The following is a 21,985-nucleotide window of genomic DNA, read 5'->3' as shown; positions in this document are numbered from 1 at the left end:
TTCCTTCATGTTTTCATCAATGTTTATCTTCCTTAAAGTGTTCATACACGTTTATCTTCCTTCATGTGTTCATCAATGTTAATCTTCCTTCATGTGTTCATCAACGTTTATCTTCCTCCATGTGTTCATCAATGTTTATCTTCCTTCATGTGTTCATCGATGTTTATCTTCCTTCATGTGTTCATCAACGTTTATCTTCCTTCATGTGTTCATAAACGTTTATCTCACTTCTTGTGTTCATCAACGTTTATCTTTCTTCATGTGTTAATCAACGATTATCTTCCTTCATGTTTTCATCAACGTTTATCTTCCTTCATGTGTTCATCAACGTTTATCTTCCTTCATGTGTTCATCAGCGTTTATCTTCCTTCATGTGTTTATCAACATTTATCTTCCTTCATGTCTTCATCAACGTTTATCTTCGTTGATGTGTTCATCAATGTGTATCTTTCTTCATGTTTTCATCAACGTTTATCTTCCTTCATGTGTTCATCAACGTTTATCTTCCTTCATGTTTTCATCAACGTTTATCTTCCTTCATGTGTTCATAAACGTTTATCTTCCTTCATGTGTTCATCAACGTTTATCTTCCTTCATGTTTTCATCAACGTTTATCTTCCTTCATGTGTTCATAAACGTTTATCTTCCTTCATGTGTTCATCAACGTTTATCTTCCTTCATGTGTTCATCAACGTTTATCTTCCTTCATGTGTTCATCAGCGTTTATCTTCCTTCATGTGTTAATCAACGTTTATCTCCCTTCATGTTTTCATTAACGTTTATCTTCCTTCATGTGTTCATCAACGTTTATCTTCCTTCATGTTTTCATCAACATTTATCTTCCTTCATGTGTTCATAAACGTTTATCTTCCTTCATGTGTTCATCAACGTTTATCTTCCTTCATGTGTTCATCAACGTTTATCTTCCTTCATGTGTTCATCAACGTTTATCTTCCTTCATGTTTTCATCAACGTTTATCTTCCTTCATGTGTTCATCAATGTTTATCTTCCTTCATATTTTCATCAATGTTTATCTTCCTTAATGTGTTCATACACGTTTATCTTCCTTCATGTGTTCATCAATGTTTATCTTCCTTCATGTGTTCATCAACGTTTATCTTCCTTCATGTGTTCATCAATGTTTATCTTCCTTCATGTGTTCATCAATGTTTATCTTCCTTCATGTGTTCATCAACGTTTATCTTCCTTCATGTGTTCATAAACGTTTATCTCACTTCTTGTGTTCATCAACGTTTATCTTCCTTCATGTGTTCATCAACGTTTATCTTCCTTCATGTGTTCATCAACATTTATCTTCCTTCATGTGTTTATAAACGTTTATCTTCCTTCATGTGTTCTGTAACGTTTATCTTCCTTCATGTGTTCATGAAGGAAGTGTGTTCATCAACGTTTATCTTCCTTCATGTGTTCATCAACGTTTATCTTCCTTCATATGTTCATACACGTTTATCTTCCTTCATGTGTTCATCAACGTTTATCTTCCTTCATGTGTTCATCAACGTTTATCTTCCTTCATGTGTTCATCAATGTTTATCTTCCTTCATGTGTTCATCAATGTTTATCTTCCTTCATGTGTTCATCAACGTTTATCTTCCTTCATGTGTTCATAAACGTTTATCTCACTTCTTGTGTTCATCAACGTTTATCTTCCTTCATGTGTTCATCAACGTTTATCTTCCTTCATGTGTTCATCAACATTTATCTTCCTTCATGTGTTTATAAACGTTTATCTTCCTTCATGTGTTCTGTAACGTTTATCTTCCTTCATGTGTTCATGAAGGAAGTGTGTTCATCAACGTTTATCTTCCTTCATGTGTTCATCAACGTTTATCTTCCTTCATGTGTTCATCAACGTTTATCTTCCTTCATGTGTTCATCAACGTTTATCTTCCTCCATGTGTTCATCAACGTTTATCTTCCTTTATGTGTTCATCAACGTTTATCTTCCTTCATGTGTTCATAAACGTTTATCTTCCTTCTTGTGTTCATCAACGTTTATCTTCCTTCATGTGTTCATCAATGTGTATCTTCCTTCATGTGTTCATCAACGTTTATCTTCATTCATGTGTTCATCAACGTGTATCTTTCTTCATGTGTTCATCAACGTTTATCTTCCTTCATGTGTTCATCAACATTTATCTTCATTCATGTGTTCATCAACATTTATCTTCCTTCATGTGTTCATCAACGTTTATCTTCCTTCATGTGTTCATCAACGTTATCTTCTTTCATGTGTTCATCAACGTTTATCTTCCTTCATGTGTTCATCAACGTTCATCTTCCTTCATGTGTTCATCAATGTTATCTTCTTTCATGTGTTCATCAACGTTTATCTTCCTTCATGTGTTCATCAACGTTATCTTCTTTCATGTGTTCATCAACGTTTATCTTCCTTCATGTGTTCATCAACGTTTATCTTCCTTCATGTGTTCATCAACGTTTATCTTCCTTCATGTGTTCATCAACGTTATCTTCTTTCATGTGTTCATCAACGTGTATCTTTCTTCATGTGTTCATCAACATTTATCTTCCTTCATGTGTTCATCAACGTTTATCTTCCTTCATGTGTTCATCAACGTTTATCTTCCTTCATGTGTTCAGCAACGTTATCTTCTTTCATGTGTTCATCAACGTGTATCTTTCTTCTTGTGTTCATCAACATTTATCTTTCTTCATGTGTTCATCAACATTTATCTTCCTTCATGTGTTCATCAACGTTTATCTTCCTTCATGTTTTCATCAACGTTTATCTTCCTTCATGTGTTCATAAACGTTTATCTTCCTTCATGTGTTCATCAACGTTTATCTTCCTTCATGTTTTCATCAACGTTTATCTTCCTTCATGTGTTCATAAACGTTTATCTTCCTTCATGTGTTCATCAACGTTTATCTTCCTTCATGTGTTCATCAACGTTTATCTTCCTTCATGTGTTCATCAGCGTTTATCTTCCTTCATGTGTTAATCAACGTTTATCTCCCTTCATGTTTTCATTAACGTTTATCTTCCTTCATGTGTTCATCAACGTTTATCTTCCTTCATGTTTTCATCAACATTTATCTTCCTTCATGTGTTCATAAACGTTTATCTTCCTTCATGTGTTCATCAACGTTTATCTTCCTTCATGTGTTCATCAACGTTTATCTTCCTTCATGTGTTCATCAACGTTTATCTTCCTTCATGTTTTCATCAACGTTTATCTTCCTTCATGTGTTCATCAATGTTTATCTTCCTTCATGTTTTCATCAATGTTTATCTTCCTTAATGTGTTCATACACGTTTATCTTCCTTCATGTGTTCATCAATGTTTATCTTCCTTCATGTGTTCATCAACGTTTATCTTCCTTCATGTGTTCATCAATGTTTATCTTCCTTCATGTGTTCATCAATGTTTATCTTCCTTCATGTGTTCATCAACGTTTATCTTCCTTCATGTGTTCATAAACGTTTATCTCACTTCTTGTGTTCATCAACGTTTATCTTCCTTCATGTGTTCATCAACGTTTATCTTCCTTCATGTGTTCATGAAGGAAGTGTGTTCATCAACGTTTATCTTCCTTCATGTGTTCATCAACGTTTATCTTCCTTCATGTGTTCATACACGTTTATCTTCCTTCATGTGTTCATCAATGTTTATCTTCCTTCATGTGTTCATCAACGTTTATCTTCCTTCATGTGTTCATCAATGTTTATCTTCCTTCATGTGTTCATCAATGTTTATCTTCCTTCATGTGTTCATCAACGTTTATCTTCCTTCATGTGTTCATAAACGTTTATCTCACTTCTTGTGTTCATCAACGTTTATCTTCCTTCATGTGTTCATCAACGTTTATCTTCCTTCATGTGTTCATCAACATTTATCTTCCTTCATGTGTTTATAAACGTTTATCTTCCTTCATGTGTTCTGTAACGTTTATCTTCCTTCATGTGTTCATGAAGGAAGTGTGTTCATCAACGTTTATCTTCCTTCATGTGTTCATCAACGTTTATCTTCCTTCATGTGTTCATCAACGTTTATCTTCCTTCATGTGTTCATCAACGTTTATCTTCCTCCATGTGTTCATCAACGTTTTTCTTCCTTTATGTGTTCATCAACGTTTATCTTCCTTCATGTGTTCATAAACGTTTATCTTCCTTCTTGTGTTCATCAACGTTTATCTTCCTTCATGTGTTCATAAACGTTTATCTTCCTTCATGTGTTCATCAACGTTTATCTTCATTCATGTGTTCATCAACGTGTATCTTTCTTCATGTGTTCATCAACGTTTATCTTCCTTCATGTGTTCATCAACGTTTATCTTCATTCATGTGTTCATCAACATTTATCTTCCTTCATGTGTTCATCAACGTTTATCTTCCTTCATGTGTTCATCAATGTTTATCTTCTTTCATGTGTTCATCAACGTTTATCTTCCTTCATGTGTTCATCAACGTTCATCTTCCTTCATGTGTTCATCAATGTTATCTTCTTTCATGTGTTCATCAACGTTTATCTTTCTTCATGTGTTCATCAACGTTATCTTCTTTCATGTGTTCATCAACGTTTATCTTCCTTCATGTGTTCATCAACGTTTATCTTCCTTCATGTGTTCATCAACGTTTATCTTCCTTCATGTGTTCATCAACGTTATCTTCTTTCATGTGTTCATCAACGTGTATCTTTCTTCATGTGTTCATCAACATTTATCTTCCTTCATGTGTTCATCAACGTTTATCTTCCTTCATGTGTTCATCAACGTTTATCTTCCTTCATGTGTTCATCAACGTTATCTTCTTTCATGTGTTCATCAACGTGTATCTTTCTTCTTGTGTTCATCAACATTTATCTTTCTTCATGTGTTCATCAACATTTATCTTCCTTCATGTGTTCATCAACGTTTATCTTCCTCCATGTGTTCATCAACGTTTATCTTCCTTTATGTGTTCATCAACGTTTATCTTCCTTCATGTGTTCATCAACGTGTATCTTTCTTCATGTGTTCATCAACATTTATCTTCCTTCATGTGTTCATCAACGTTTATCTTCCTTCATGTGTTCATCAACGTTTATCTTCCTTCATGTGTTCATCAACGTTTATCTTCCTTCATGTGTTCATCAACGTTATCTTCTTTCATGTGTTCATCAACGTGTATCTTTCTTCTTGTGTTCATCAACATTTATCTTTCTTCATGTGTTCATCAACGTTTATCTTCCTTCTTGTGTTCATCAACGTTTATCTTCCTTCATGTGTTAATCAACGTTTATCTTCCTTCATGTGTTCATCAACGTTTATCTTCCTTCTTGTGTTCATCAACGTTTATCTTCCTTCATGTGTTCATCAACATTTATCTTCCTTCATGTGTTCATCAACATTTATCTTCCTTCATGTGTTCATCAACGTTTATCTTCCTTCATGTGTTCATCAACGTTTATCTTCCTTCATGGGTTCATCAATGTTTATCTTCCTTCATGTGTTCATCAACGTTTATCTTCCATCATGTTTTCATCAACGTTTATCTTCCTTCATGTGTTCATAAACGTGTATCTTCCTTCATGTGTTCATCAACGTTTATCTTCCTTCATGTGTTCATCAACGTTTATCTTCCTTCATGTGTTCATCAGCGTTTATCTTCCTTCATGTGTTAATCAACGTTTATCTTCCTTCATGTTTTCATTAACGTTTATCTTCCTTCATGTGTTCATCAACGTTTATCTTCCTTCATGTTTTCATCAACATTTATCTTCCTTCATGTGTTCATAAACGTTTATCTTCCTTCATGTGTTCATCAAAGTTTATCTTCCTTCATGTGTTCATCAACGTTTATCTTCCTTCATGTGTTCATCAACGTTTATCTTCCTTCATGTTTTCATCAACGTTTATCTTCCTTCATGTGTTCATCAACGTTTATCTTCCTTCATGTTTTCATCAATGTTTATCTTCCTTAATGTGTTCATACACGTTTATCTTCCTTCATGTGTTCATCAATGTTTATCTTCCTTCATGTGTTCATCAACGTTTATCTTCCTTCATGTGTTCATCAATGTTTATCTTCCTTCATGTGTTCATCAACATTTATCTTCCTTCATGTGTTCATAAACGTTTATCTTCCTTCATGTGTTCTGTAACGTTTATCTTCCTTCATGTGTTCATGAAGGAAGTGTGTTCATCAACGTTTATCTTCCTTCATGTGTTCATCAACGTTTATCTTCCTTCATGTGTTCATCAACGTTTATCTTCCTTCATGTGTTCATCAACGTTTATCTTCCTCCATGTGTTCATCAACGTTTATCTTCCTTTATGTGTTCATCAACGTCTATCTTCCTTCATGTGTTCATAAACGTTTATCTTCCTTCTTGTGTTCATCAACGTTTATCTTCCTTCATGTGTTCATCAATGTGTATCTTCCTTCATGTGTTCATCAACGTTTATCTTCATTCATGTGTTCATCAATGTTTATCTTCCTTCATGTGTTCATCAACGTTTATCTTCCTTCATGTGTTCATCAACGTGTATCTTTCTTCATGTGTTCATCAACGTTTATCTTCCTTCATGTGTTCATCAACGTTTATCTTCCTTCATGTGTTCATCAACGTTTATCTTCCTTCATGTGTTCATCAACGTTTATCTTCCTTCATGTGTTCATCAACGTTTATCTTCCTTCATGTGTTCATCAGCGTTTATCTTCCTTCATGTGTTCATCAACGTTTATCTTCCTTCATGTGTTCATCAACGTTTATCTTCCTTCATGTGTTCATCAACGTTTATCTTCCTTCATGTGTTCATCAACGTTATCTTCTTTCATGTGTTCATCAACGTTTATCTTCCTTCATGTGTTCATCAACGTTTATCTTCCTTCATGTGTTCATCAATGTTATCGTCTTTCATGTGTTCATCAACGTTTATCTTCCTTCATGTGTTCATCAACGTTCATCTTCCTTCATGTGTTCATCAATGTTATCTTCTTTCATGTGTTCATCAACGTTTATCTTCCTTCATGTGTTCATCAACGTTATCTTCTTTCATGTGTTCATCAACGTTTATCTTCCTTCATGTGTTCATCAACGTTTATCTTCCTTCATGTGTTCATCAACGTTTATCTTCCTTCATGTGTTCATCAACGTTATCTTCTTTCACGTGTTCATCAACGTGTATCTTTCTTCATGTGTTCATCAACATTTATCTTCCTTCATGTGTTCATCAACGTTTATCTTCCTTCATGTGTTCATCAACGTTTATCTTCCTTCATGTGTTCATCAACGTTATCTTCTTTCATGTGTTCATCAACGTGTATCTTTCTTCTTGTGTTCATCAACATTCATCTTTCTTCATGTGTTCATCAACATTTATCTTCCTTCATGTGTTCATCAACGTTTATCTTCCTCCATGTGTTCATCAACGTTTATCTTCCTTTATGTGTTCATCAACGTTTATCTTCCTTCATGTGTTCATAAACGTTTATCTTCCTTCTTGTGTTCATCAACGTTTATCTTCCTTCATGTGTTCATCAATGTGTATCTTCCTTCATGTGTTCATCAACATTTATCTTCATTCATGTGTTCATCAATGTTTATCTTCCTTCATGTGTTCATCAACGTTTATCTTCCTTCATGTGTTCATCAACGTGTATCTTTCTTCATGTGTTCATCAACGTTTATCTTCCTTCATGTGTTCATCAACGTTTATCTTCCTTCATGTGTTCATCAACATTTATCTTCCTTCATGTGTTCATCAACGTTTATCTTCCTTCATGTGTTCATCAACGTTTATCTTCCGTCATGTGTTCACCAACGTTTATCTTCCTTCATGTGTTCATCAACATTTATCTTCCTTCATGTGTTCATCAGCGTTTATCTTCCTTCATGTGTTAATCAACGTTTATCTTCCTTCATGTTTTCATTAACGTTTATCTTCCTTCATGTGTTCATCAACGTTTATCTTCCTTCATGTTTTCATCAACATTTATCTTCCTTCATGTGTTCATAAACGTTTATCTTCCTTCATGTGTTCATCAAAGTTTATCTTCCTTCATGTGTTCATCAACGTTTATCTTCCTTCATGTGTTCATCAACGTTTATCTTCCTTCATGTTTTCATCAACGTTTATCTTCCTTCATGTGTTCATCAACGTTTATCTTCCTTCATGTTTTCATCAATGTTTATCTTCCTTAATGTGTTCATACACGTTTATCTTCCTTCATGTGTTCATCAATGTTTATCTTCCTTCATGTGTTCATCAACGTTTATCTTCCTTCATGTGTTCATCAATGTTTATCTTCCTTCATGTGTTCATCAATGTTTATCTTCCTTCATGTGTTCATCAACGTTTATCTTCCTTCATGTGTTCATAAACGTTTATCTCACTTCTTGTGTTCATCAACGTTTATCTTCCTTCATGTGTTCATCAACGTTTATCTTCCTTCATGTGTTCATAAACGTTTATCTCACTTCTTGTGTTCATCAACGTTTATCTTCCTTCATGTGTTCATCAACGTTTATCTTCCTTCATGTGTTCATAAACGTTTATCTTCCTTCATGTGTTCTGTAACGTTTATCTTCCTTCATGTGTTCATGAAGGAAGTGTGTTCATCAATGTTTATCTTCCTTCATGTGTTCATCAACGTTTATCTTCCTTCATGTGTTCATCAACGTTTATCTTCCTTCATGTGTTCATCAACGTTTATCTTCCTCCATGTGTTCATCAACGTTTATCTTCCTTTATGTGTTCATCAACGTTTATCTTCCTTCATGTGTTCATAAACGTTTATCTTCCTTCTTGTGTTCATCAACGTTTATCTTCCTTCATGTGTTCATCAATGTGTATCTTCCTTCATGTGTTCATCAACGTTTATCTTCATTCATGTGTTCATCAATGTTTATCTTCCTTCATGTGTTCATCAACGTTTATCTTCCTTCATGTGTTCATCAACGTGTATCTTTCTTCATGTGTTCATCAACGTTTATCTTCCTTCATGTGTTCATCAACGTTTATCTTCCTTCATGTGTTCATCAACGTTTATCTTCCTTCATGTGTTCATCAACGTTTATCTTCCTTCATGTGTTCATCAACGTTTATCTTCCTTCATGTGTTCATCAGCGTTTATCTTCCTTCATGTGTTCATCAACGTTTATCTTCCTTCATGTGTTCATCAACGTTTATCTTCCTTCATGTGTTCATCAACGTTTATCTTCCTTCTTGTGTTCATCAACGTTTATCTTCCTTCATGTGTTCATCAACGTTATCTTCTTTCATGTGTTCATCAACGTTTATCTTCCTTCATGTGTTCATCAACGTTTATCTTCCTTCATGTGTTCATCAATGTTATCGTCTTTCATGTGTTCATCAACGTTTATCTTCCTTCATGTGTTCATCAACGTTCATCTTCCTTCATGTGTTCATCAATGTTATCTTCTTTCATGTGTTCATCAACGTTTATCTTCCTTCATGTGTTCATCAACGTTATCTTCTTTCATGTGTTCATCAACGTTTATCTTCCTTCATGTGTTCATCAACGTTTATCTTCCTTCATGTGTTCATCAACGTTTATCTTCCTTCATGTGTTCATCAACGTTATCTTCTTTCACGTGTTCATCAACGTGTATCTTTCTTCATGTGTTCATCAACATTTATCTTCCTTCATGTGTTCATCAACGTTTATCTTCCTTCATGTGTTCATCAACGTTTATCTTCCTTCATGTGTTCATCAACGTTATCTTCTTTCATGTGTTCATCAACGTGTATCTTTCTTCTTGTGTTCATCAACATTCATCTTTCTTCATGTGTTCATCAACATTTATCTTCCTTCATGTGTTCATCAACGTTTATCTTCCTCCATGTGTTCATCAACGTTTATCTTCCTTTATGTGTTCATCAACGTTTATCTTCCTTCATGTGTTCATAAACGTTTATCTTCCTTCTTGTGTTCATCAACGTTTATCTTCCTTCATGTGTTCATCAATGTGTATCTTCCTTCATGTGTTCATCAACATTTATCTTCATTCATGTGTTCATCAATGTTTATCTTCCTTCATGTGTTCATCAACGTTTATCTTCCTTCATGTGTTCATCAACGTGTATCTTTCTTCATGTGTTCATCAACGTTTATCTTCCTTCATGTGTTCATCAACGTTTATCTTCCTTCATGTGTTCATCAACATTTATCTTCCTTCATGTGTTCATCAACGTTTATCTTCCTTCATGTGTTCATCAACGTTTATCTTCCGTCATGTGTTCACCAACGTTTATCTTCCTTCATGTGTTCATCAACATTTATCTTCCTTCATGTGTTCATCAACGTTTATCTTCCTTCATGTGTTCATCAACGTTTATCTTCCTTCATGTGTTCATCAACGTTTATCTTCCTTCTTGTGTTCATCAACGTTTATCTTCCTTCATGTGTTCATCAACGTTACCTTCTTTCATGTGTTCATCAACGTTTATCTTCCTTCATGTGTTCATCAACGTTTATCTTCTTTCATGTGTTCATCAACATTATCTTCTTTCATGTGTTCATCAACGTTTATCTTCCTTCATGTGTTCATCAACGTTCATCTTCCTTCATGTGTTTATCAATGTTATCTTCTTTCATGTGTTCATCAACGTTTATCTTCCTTCATGTGTTCATCAACGTTATCTTCTTCCATGTGTTCATCAACGTTTATCTTCCTTCATGTGTTCATCAACGTGTATCTTTCTTCATGTGTTCATCAACATTTATCTTCCTTCATGTGTTCATCAACGTTTATCTTCCTTCATGTGTTCATCAACGTTTATCTTCCTTCATGTGTTCATCAACGTTATCTTCTTTCATGTGTTCATCAACGTGTATCTTTCTTCTTGTGTTCATCAACATTTATCTTTCCTCATGTGTTCATCTACGTTTATCTTCCTTCATGTGTTCATCAACGTTTATCTTCCTTCATGTGTTCATCAACGTTTATCTTCCTTCATGTGTTCATCAACGTTTATCTTCCTTCATCTGTTCATCAACGTTTATCTTCCTTCATGTGTTCATCAACATTTATCTTTCTTCATGTGTTCATCAACGTTAATCTTCCTTCATGTGTTCATCAACGTTTATCTTCCTTCATGTGTTCATCAACGTTATCTTCTTTCATGTGTTCATCAGCGTTTATCTTCCTTCATGTGTTCATCAACATTATCTTCTTTCATGTGTTCATCACATTTATCTTCCTTCATGTGTTCATCAATGTTTATCTTCCTTCATGTGTTCATCAATGTTTATCTTCCTTCATGTGTTCATCAACATTTATCTTCCTTCATGTGTTCATCAACGTTTAACTTCCTTCATGTGTTCATCAACGTTTATCTTCCTTCATGTGTTCATCAACGTTTATCTTCCTTCATGTGTTCATCAACGTTATCTTCTTTCATGTGTTCATCAACGTGTATCTTTCTTCATGTGTTCATCAACATTTATCTTCCTTCATGTGTTCATCAACGTTTATCTTCCTTCATGTGTTCATCAACGTTATCTTCTTTCATGTGTTCATCAACGTGTATCTTTCTTCTCTTGTTCATCAACATTCATCTTTCTTCATTTGTTCATCAACATTTATCTTCCTTCATGTGTTCATCAACGTTTATCTTCCTCCATGTGTTCATCAACGTTTATCTTCCTTTATGTGTTCATCAACGTTTATCTTCCTTCATGTGTTCATAAACGTTTATCTTTCTTCTTGTGTTCATCAACATTCATCTTTCTTCATGTGTTCATCAACATTTATCTTCCTTCATGTGTTCATCAACGTTTATCTTCCTCCATGTGTTCATCAACGTTTATCTTCCTTTATGTGTTCATCAACGTTTATCTTCCTTCATGTGTTCATAAACGTTTATCTTCCTTCTTGTGTTCATCAACGTTTATCTTCCTTCATGTGTTCATCAATGTGTATCTTCCTTCATGTGTTCATCAACGTTTATCTTCATTCATGTGTTCATCAATGTTTATCTTCCTTCATGTGTTCATCAACGTTTATCTTCCTTCATGTGTTCATCAACGTGTATCTTTCTTCATGTGTTCATCAACGTTTATCTTCCTTCATGTGTTCATCAACGTTTATCTTCCTTCATGTGTTCATCAACATTTATCTTCCTTCATGTGTTCATCAACGTTTATCTTCCTTCATGTGTTCATCAACGTTTATCTTCCGTCATGTGTTCACCAACGTTTATCTTCCTTCATGTGTTCATCAACATTTATCTTCCTTCATGTGTTCATCAACGTTTATCTTCCTTCATGTGTTCATCAACGTTTATCTTCCTTCATGTGTTCATCAACGTTTATCTTCCTTCTTGTGTTCATCAACGTTTATCTTCCTTCATGTGTTCATCAACGTTACCTTCTTTCATGTGTTCATCAACGTTTATCTTCCTTCATGTGTTCATCAACGTTTATCTTCTTTCATGTGTTCATCAACGTTATCTTCTTTCATGTGTTCATCAACGTTTATCTTCCTTCATGTGTTCATCAACGTTCATCTTCCTTCATGTGTTTATCAATGTTATCTTCTTTCATGTGTTCATCAACGTTTATCTTCCTTCATGTGTTCATCAACGTTATCTTCTTTCATGTGTTCATCAACGTTTATCTTCCTTCATGTGTTCATCAGCGTTTATCTTCCTTCATGTGTTCATCAACGTTATCTTCTTTCATGTGTTCATCAACGTGTATCTTTCTTCATGTGTTCATCAACATTTATCTTCCTTCATGTGTTCATCAACGTTTATCTTCCTTCATGTGTTCATCAACGTTTATCTTCCTTCATGTGTTCATCAACGTTATCTTCTTTCATGTGTTCATCAACGTGTATCTTTCTTCTTGTGTTCATCAACATTTATCTTTCTTCATGTGTTCATCTACGTTTATCTTCCTTCATGTGTTCATCAACGTTTATCTTCCTTCATGTGTTCATCAACGTTTATTTTCCTTCATGTGTTCATCAACGTTTATCTTCCTTCATGTGTTCATCAACGTTTATCTTCCTTCATGTGTTCATCAACATTTATCTTTCTTCATGTGTTCATCAACGTTTATCTTCCTTCATGTGTTCATCAACGTTTATCTTCCTTCATGTGTTCATCAACGTTATCTTCTTTCATGTGTTCATCAGCGTTTTTCTTCCTTCATGTGTTCATCAACATTATCTTCTTTCATGTGTTCATCACATTTATCTTCCTTCATGTGTTCATCAACGTTTATCTTCCTTCATGTGTTCATCAACGTTTATCTTCCTTCATGTGTTCATCAACGTTATCTTCTTTCATGTGTTCATCAGCGTTTATCTTCCTTCATGTGTTCATCAACATTATCTTCTTTCATGTGTTCATCACATTTATCTTCCTTCATGTGTTCATCAATGTTTATCTTCCTTCATGTGTTCATCAATGTTTATCTTCCTTCATGTGTTCATCAACATTTATCTTCCTTCATGTGTTCATCAACGTTTATCTTCCTTCATGTGTTCATCAACGTTATCTTCTTTCATGTGTTCATCAGCGTTTATCTTCCTTCATGTGTTCATCAACATTATCTTCTTTCATGTGTTCATCACATTTATCTTCCTTCATGTGTTCATCTACGTTAAGTTTCTCCAGATCTTCTTTTCTTCTTCCTGCTTCACAGTTTCTGTATAAATGTCCAAACTCTGCAGCTTCTCATCGTCACCAAAGCAAGCGAGACGTGGAGTCCCAGCTAGCCGGGAACTCCCTCAGCGCGGCTGCTGCAGAGGACTGTGGGGTGTGTGCGGCAGCGACGCCCGGAGACGAGGATGAGGCCGAGATGGTGAAGGAGGAGAAGCGCCTGGAGGAACAGGGGGATGCGAAGAAGAAGAAGAAGAAGAAGAAGAAGAGGTCGTGCTTCGGACGCTGCAAGGACGTCTGGGACCAGATGAGGAGGAAACTTCGAGGGATCGTTGAGAGTAAATACTTCAGTCGAGGAATCATGATCGCGATCCTCATCAACACCATCAGTATGGGCATCGAACACCACGACCAGGTACACACACACACACATGTGCAGACACACACGCACACACACACACGTGCACACACACATGTGCACACACACACACGTGCACACATACACACACGCACATGTGCACACACACACGCACACACACACACATGTGCACACACACATGTGCACACACACACGCACACACACACACGTGCACACACACATGTGCACACACACACACGTGCACACATACACACACGCACATGTGCACACACACACGCACACACACACACATGTGCACACACACATGTGCACACACACACGCACACACACATGTGCACACACACACACGTGCACACATACACACACACACACACACATGTACACACACACACATGTGCACACACACACACGTGCACACATACACACGTGCACACATACACACGCACACACACACACATGTGCACACACACACACGTGCACACATACACACGTGCACACATACACACGCACACACACACACATGTGCACACACACACACGTGCACACAGACACACACACATGTACACACACACACACACACACATGTACACACACACACACGTGCACACACACACACATGTGCACACACACACACGTGCACACATACACACACACACGTGCACACACACACACATGTGCGCACACACACACACGTGCACACATACACACGCACACACACATGTGCACACACACACACGTGCACACATACACACACACACACACGTGCACACACACACACGTGCACACACATGTGCACACACACACACGTGCACACATACACATGTGCACACATACACATGTGTATGTGTGCACACACATGTGCACACATACGCACGTGCACACATACACATGTGCACACATACACACGCACACACACACATCTTTCCTTCTAACTATGAGGAAGAAAAACATCATCATCAACATAATTTAACTTTCATCGTATTAACGATAACTTCATGAATAATAATATATAATAAAAACATGATTTGGAAATGTTGTCATCATTGAACCACCAGTGTGTGTATGCGTGTGACAACATGTGTGTGTGACAACATGTTTGTGTGTGTGTGTGTGTGTGTGTGTGTGTAACAACATGTGTGTGTGACAACATGTGTGTGTGTGTGTGTGTGTGTAACAACATGTGTGTGTGTAACATCATGTCTGTGTGTGACAACATGTGTGTGTGTATGTGTGACAACATGTGTGTGTGTAACAACAAGTATCTTTGTGACAACATGTGTGTGTGTGTGTGACAACATGTGTGTGTGTGACAACATGTGTGTGTGTGACAACATGTGTGTGTCTGACAACATGTGTGTTTGTGACAACATGTGTGTTTGTGACAATGTGTGTGTGTCTGACAACATGTGTCTGTGTCTGTGACAACATGTGTGTGTGTAACAACATGTTTCTGTGTGACAACATGTGTGTGTGTGACAACATGTGTGTGTGTGTGACAACATGTGTGTGTGTGTGTGACAACATGTGTGTGTCTGACAACATGTGTGTTTGTGACAACATGTGTGTGTGGGAGACAACATGTGTGCGTGTGTGTGTGTGTGTGAAAGCATGTGTGTTTGTGACAACATGTGTGTGTGTGACAACATGTGTGTTTATGACAACATGTGTGTGTCTGACAACATGTGTGTGTCTGACAACGTGTGTGTGTGTGACAACATGTGTGTGTGTGTCTGTGACAACATGTGTGTGTGTAACAACATGTGTGTGTGTGACAACATGTGTGTGTGTGTCTGTGACAACATGTGTGTGTGTAACAACATGTGTGTGTGACAACATGTGTGTGTGTGTGACAACATGTGTGTGTGTGTGACAACGTGTGCGTGTGTGTGTGTGACAACATGTGTGCGTGTGTGTGTGTGACAACATGTGTGTGTGTGACAACATGTGTGTGTGTGTGACAACATGTGTGTGTGTGTGACAACGTGTGCGTGTGTGTGTGTGACAACATGTGTGCGTGTGTGTGTGTGACAACATGTGTGTGTGTGTGACAACATGTGTGTGTGTGACAACATGTGTGTGTCTGACAACATGTGTGTTTGTGACAACATGTGTGTTTGTGACAACATGTGTGTGTGTGACAACATGTGTGTGTGTGTCTGACAACATGTGTGTGTCTGACAACATGTGTGTTTGTGACAACATGTGTGTTTGTGACAACATGTGTGTGCGTGACAACATGTGTGTGTCTGACAACATGTGTGTGTCTGACAACATGTGTGTTTGTGACAACATGTGTGTTTGTGACAACATGTGTGTGTGTGACAACATGTGTGTGTGTGACAACATGTGTGTTTGTGACAACATGTGTGTGTGTGACAACATGTGTGTTTGTGACAACGTGTGTGTGTGACAACATGTGTGTGTGTGACAACATGTGTGTGTGTAACAGATGAGATTTTCTTACAGAAGTGAGATCAGGTGCCAAGTCAACACAAAATAAAAACAAACACAAATAAATACAAATAAACACCAGCAAACAAATAAACACAAACTGATTTTTCTTCTCCCGGGTTCAAGTCTTTCTTCCTCAACTCCCATTTACTCGCTGTCCTCCCTCCTCCCTCTGACAGACGAGGGTAGTCACTCCTCGTCGCCCACGACTCTAAAAATAAACCACAGGAGGTGAAGCAGGAGACGACGTTACGTTGCACTTTTAATGGTGCGTGTGTGTGTGTTCCACTGGTGTGTGTGTGTGTGTGTTCCACTGGTGTGTGTGTGTGTGTGTTCCACTGGTGTGTGTGTGTGTGTGTTCCAGTGGTGTGTGTGTGTTACACTGGTGTGTGTGTGTTCCGGTGGCATGTGTGTGTGTGTTCTCCTCTGGTGTGTGTGTGTTCCACTGGTGTGTGTGTGTAACACAGGATGTGTGTGAAGCGCCTTGTGCAGTAGCGTAGCGGTGTTTGTAGTTAGTGCATGTTGAATGCTGCTCTCTGCTTGCAACTTTCTGCTTTCAGTTACTGCCGCTGTCTAGCCCCCTCTGGGGTGAAAAGAGGAGCCGAATGCATAAGCCTCCTCTGCCAGTACATAGCCTCTCCATCACCAAGACTCCTGCGGTGCCTCCATGTGGCTATACATGTTAACTGGGTACTATGAAGTCCCAGGCTAAACTACAGGGGATCTCGGACCAGCAGTGGGCCCCAGAGATGTGGAGTGCAGGCCCACCAGCCAGTGGTCATGCCCTGACGCCAGTCAACCACTGCCCCAGCTATGGGCAAATAGACCCACTGCCTTGTGGGTTAGTCTTTTGAGATAAAGGCTAAGAGAGCACACCCCGACAGAAAAGCATGTGCTGGCGGTGCACAACAGGCGGGCCTAAACAAGAGCTAGGTCCCGGCAGCCTCCTGCAGCTAGGATGGGGAGCTGTTGAAGATAGTGCTACTGGTGATAGCGCACACCTAGAGCACTTAAAATATTCTATTGCGCAGGTATCCACCTATGACCACGGTGAACTTACTTGGATCCATATCTGGTCAAAGTCTGGCGCCGATTGGGTTTCTGGCGACAGGAGCAGGTTTGAATAGACTGGGAGCTCCTAGTCAGAGCCCTACACGTCAGTGGCACAGAGTAAAGGTCGCCTTTAGCTGGGGCCGAGTGGCAGCTGTTCTCGGCAGACCCCTGTGCGACTGAGCAGCCCCTATATAGGGACCACACTGCTCACCTCAAGCGAGGAAGGGCCTAGAAAAGGTGGCCTAAAAATTGCCCACTTAACCCTCACCTGGACAGGCAACCGCACCTGTCGGGTCATTATACTCCTGTCGAAACAGAAGAAATAAGTATTTTACCCTCAAGTTGGCTTCATGGAACATAAGAACCCTCTTGGACTCTTTTGGCAAGTCTGACATCTGACAATGAGACAAACGACTCCTTTTACCTAGCTCTGGATGAGGCTCTCCGTCGGATCCCAAAGAGAGATAAGATCCTCTTGCTTGGGGACTTCAACGCTTGAGTTGGGTGGGATAGTGGTATTTGGAAGGGGGTGCTTGGCAGGCATGGGATTGGTCAGGCCAACTCAAATGGTATGAGGCTACTGACCCTCTGTTCCGAGCACAACCATAACTAACACCATCTTCCAGCAAAAGAACAAATATAAAACATCATGGATGCACCCACGTTCAAAACACTGGCACCTGATTGATTACATTATTGTGAGGCGCTGTGACATCAGGGACGTTCTCCATACCCGGGCCATGAGAGGTGCAGAATGCTGGACATCACATGATAATGACCAAGGTCCTCATGAAAGTGCCCCCTATGCGGAAACACGGACCCAGTAGAAGGAGATTGGACTGCGCCCGTCTGAAAGATGCCACGACTAGAAATGAGTTTCGTCGCTCCCTGGCTGAGAAACTAGGGGAGCTAGAACCCCTCCTAAGTGGTGACAGTACCACAGAACACACAGCAACCCTTCAGGAAGCAGCAGCCCAATCAATTGGATACAAAAGCAAGAACCATCAGGACTGGTTTGATAACAACTCAGAGACCATCCATAACCTGCTAGGCAACATGCACAAGGCACATCAGGAAACCCTGAATGTTTGACGTTTGACGTTTGACACTTGACGGTTGAAGGTTGATTTTTTGAACCTCTCCCCTAATAATGGCAATAAAGAATCAGGATTCTGATTTACACACATACACACTCTTGAGTTGTTTGTTGTTGTGTTTATTTTTCTTGTTTCTTCTCGTTAAGAGAACACGAAGAAACAAACTTGGACTTGATGGTAAAATGAGGCAACAATGACACGTGGAAAACATGGATACACAACTCAAACACACACACATCAGTGCTGACATGTGTTCTGATGCAGCCGGAGCAGCTCACCAACGTGCTGGAGATCTGCAACATCGTCTTCACCAGCATGTTCACTCTGGAGATGATCCTCAAGCTCACGGCTTTCGGCTTCTTCGAGTACCTGAGGAACCCGTACAACATCTTCGACGGCATCATCGTCATCATCAGGTCAGTGAGGCTGCCAGTCATGTGATCCGGGCTCATCTTTTCTCTCATTGGCTAGCGTGTGTGAAATCATCGGTCAGGCGGACGGCGGGCTCTCCGTGCTCAGGACCTTCAGGCTGCTGCGGGTCATCAAGCTGGTCCGGTTCATGCCGGCGCTCAGACGCCAGCTGGTGGTGTTGATGAAGACCATGGACAACGTGGCCACCTTCTGCATGCTCCTCATGCTCTTCATCTTCATCTTCAGGTGAGTGCATGACTTGAATCATGACTTTCACTCCAACATCTGGAGGTCACGTCAGTTTAAAGGTCAATGGAAGACGAGATGATCGTGAGCTTCATGAACCACAAGAATCAAAGTATGACTCGTAACGACAACTGACTTGTTGACCATATTAATGACACAACAAGATCCAACACATCGAGTCAAAACGAAGAAAGAATCAAACATGTTTATTCTGTTTGTTAAGCAGTTTCCCATCATGCATCCTGGTTCTCAGTCAAGTCCTCAAATCTTCTTCAGGATCTTACTTGGTCTGTGTCAGAGTGAAGTTCTAGTTGAAGGACTCTTGAGATAAAAGAGCTTTTGCTCTGTTTTTTCAGTGACTTTTATTCGTCAACTGATTGTGAGTTTCACGACCTCGTTGGTTTCAGTATCCTCGGGATGCACATCTTCGGCTGCAAGTTCAGCCTGAAGACGGAGGCGGGAGACACGGTGCCGGACAGGAAGAACTTCGACTCCCTGCTGTGGGCCATCGTCACCGTCTTCCAGGTGAGTTTCCAGGTGAGTCCAGACGTGGTCCAGGCGTCACACGCTGATGTCTCTTATGGGCAGATCCTGACCCAGGAGGACTGGAACATGGTGCTGTACAACGGCATGGCGTCCACCTCGCCCTGCGCTGCACTCTACTTCGTGGCTCTCATGACCTTCGGCAACTACGTTCTCTTCAACCTGCTGGTGGCCATCTTAGTGGAAGGATTCCAGGCCGAGGTGAGATGTTCAGTGATGATATCTGCGATGTATGTATGATGTATGTGCGATGTATGCATGATGTATGTGCGACGTATGTGCGATGTATGTGCGATGTATGTATGATGTATGTGCGATGTATGCATGATGTATGTGCGATGAATGTGCGATGTATGTGCGATGTATGTATGATGTATGTGCGATGTATGCATGATGTATGTGCGATGTATGTGCGATGTATGTGCGATGTATGTATGATGTATGTGTGATGTATGTATGATGTATGTGCGATGTATATGCGATGTATGTGCGATGTATGTATGATGTATGTGCGATGTATGTGCGATGTATGTGCGATGTATGTATGATGTATGTGCGATGAATGTGCGATGTATGTGCGATGTATGTATGATGTATGTGCGATGTATGCATGATGTATGTGCGATGTATGTGCGATGTATGTATGATGTATGTGCGATGTATCAAAGATGTATGTGCGATGTATGTATGATGTATGTGCGATGTATCAAAGATGTATGTGCGATGTATGTGCGATGTATGTATGATGTATGTGCGATATATGTATGATGTATGTGCGATGTATGTATGATGTATGTGCGATGTATGTGCGATGTATGTATGATGTATGTGCGATGTATGTGCGATGTATGTGCGATGTATCAGAATCAGAATCAGAATCAGAATCCCTTTATTGTCCCGCGAGGGGAAATTCTTTTTAACAAACAGCAAGAGCAATATACCAGAAGAAAAATAAAACACCCAGAAATAAAATATTAAAAGAAAAGAAAAAATCTAAATAGAATAGAAATATGTGCGATGTATGTACTATGTATGTACTATGTATGTACGATGAATCAACGATGTATCAAAGATGTATCAAAGATGTATCAAAGATGTATCAAAGATGTATCAAAGATGTATCAAAGATGTATCAAAGATGAATCTATGATGTATCAAAGATGTATCAAAGATGTATCAAAGATGTATCAAAGATGTATCAAAGATGTATCAAAGATGAATCTATGATGTATCAAAGATGTATCAAAGATGTATCAAAGATGTATCAAAGATGTATCAAAGATGTATCAAAGATGAATCTATGATGTATCAAAGATGAATCTATGATGTATCAAAGATGTATCAAAGATGTATCAAAGATGTATCAAAGATGTATCAAAGATGTATCAAAGATGTATCAAAGATGAATCTATGATGTATCAAAGATGTATCAAAGATGTATCAAAGATGTATCAAAGATGAATCTATGATGTATCAAAGATGTATCAAAGATGAATCTATGATGTATCAAAGATGTATCAAAGATGTATCAAATATGTATCAAAGATGTATCAAAGATGTATCAAAGATGTATCTATGATGTATCAAAGATGTATCAAAGATTTATCAAAGATGAATCAAAGATGTATCAAAGATGAATCAAAGATGTATCAAAGATGTATCAAAGATGTATCAAAGATGAATCTATGATGTATCAAAGATGTAACAAAGATGTATCAAAGATGAATCTATGATGTATCAAAGATGTATCAATGATGAATCTATGATGTATCAAAGATGTATCAAAGATGTATCAAAGATGTATCAAAGATGTATCAAATATGAATCTATGATGTATCAAAGATGTATCAAAGATGTATCAAAGATGTATGAAAGATGTATCAAAGATGTATCTATGATGTATCAAAGATGTATCAAAGATGTATCTATGATGTATCTATGATGTATCAAAGATGTATCAAATATGTATCGAAGATGTATCAAAGATGTATCAAAGATGAATCTATGATGTATCAAAGATGTATCAAAGATGTATCAAAGATGTATCAAAGATGTATCAAAGATGTATCAAAGATGTATCAAAGATGTATCAATGATGTATCAAAGATGAATCTATGATGTATCAAAGATGTATCAAAGATGAATCTATGATGTATCAAAGATGTATCAAAGATGTATCAAAGATGTATCAAAGATGTATCAAAG

The 21,985-nt window shown here is 38.2% G+C and overlaps 1 protein-coding gene across 1 annotated transcript in view; it reads left to right on the top strand.

Moving 5' to 3' along the window:
* The window catches only part of LOC148064297 (voltage-dependent T-type calcium channel subunit alpha-1I-like), a gene marked incomplete at its 3' end in the record, with an annotated part of 64,226 nt that overhangs the window by 19,791 nt on the left and 22,450 nt on the right, over window positions 1-21,985 (top strand). Inside the window, 5 exon segments of the mRNA XM_087809585.1 lie at window positions 13,672-14,015; window positions 18,845-18,996; window positions 19,052-19,237; window positions 19,645-19,762; window positions 19,826-19,981. Of these exon segments, the coding sequence (XP_087665711.1) occupies window positions 13,672-14,015; window positions 18,845-18,996; window positions 19,052-19,237; window positions 19,645-19,762; window positions 19,826-19,981 (956 nt within the window).

This window comes from Callionymus lyra, chromosome 15 (genome assembly GCF_982586985.1).
Source record: "Callionymus lyra chromosome 15, fCalLyr1.hap1.1, whole genome shotgun sequence".
Classification (NCBI taxonomy): Eukaryota; Metazoa; Chordata; class Actinopteri; order Syngnathiformes; family Callionymidae; genus Callionymus; species Callionymus lyra.
The sequence above is the reverse complement of the archived record's forward strand: the minus strand, read 5'-3'. Positions and strand labels throughout refer to the sequence as shown.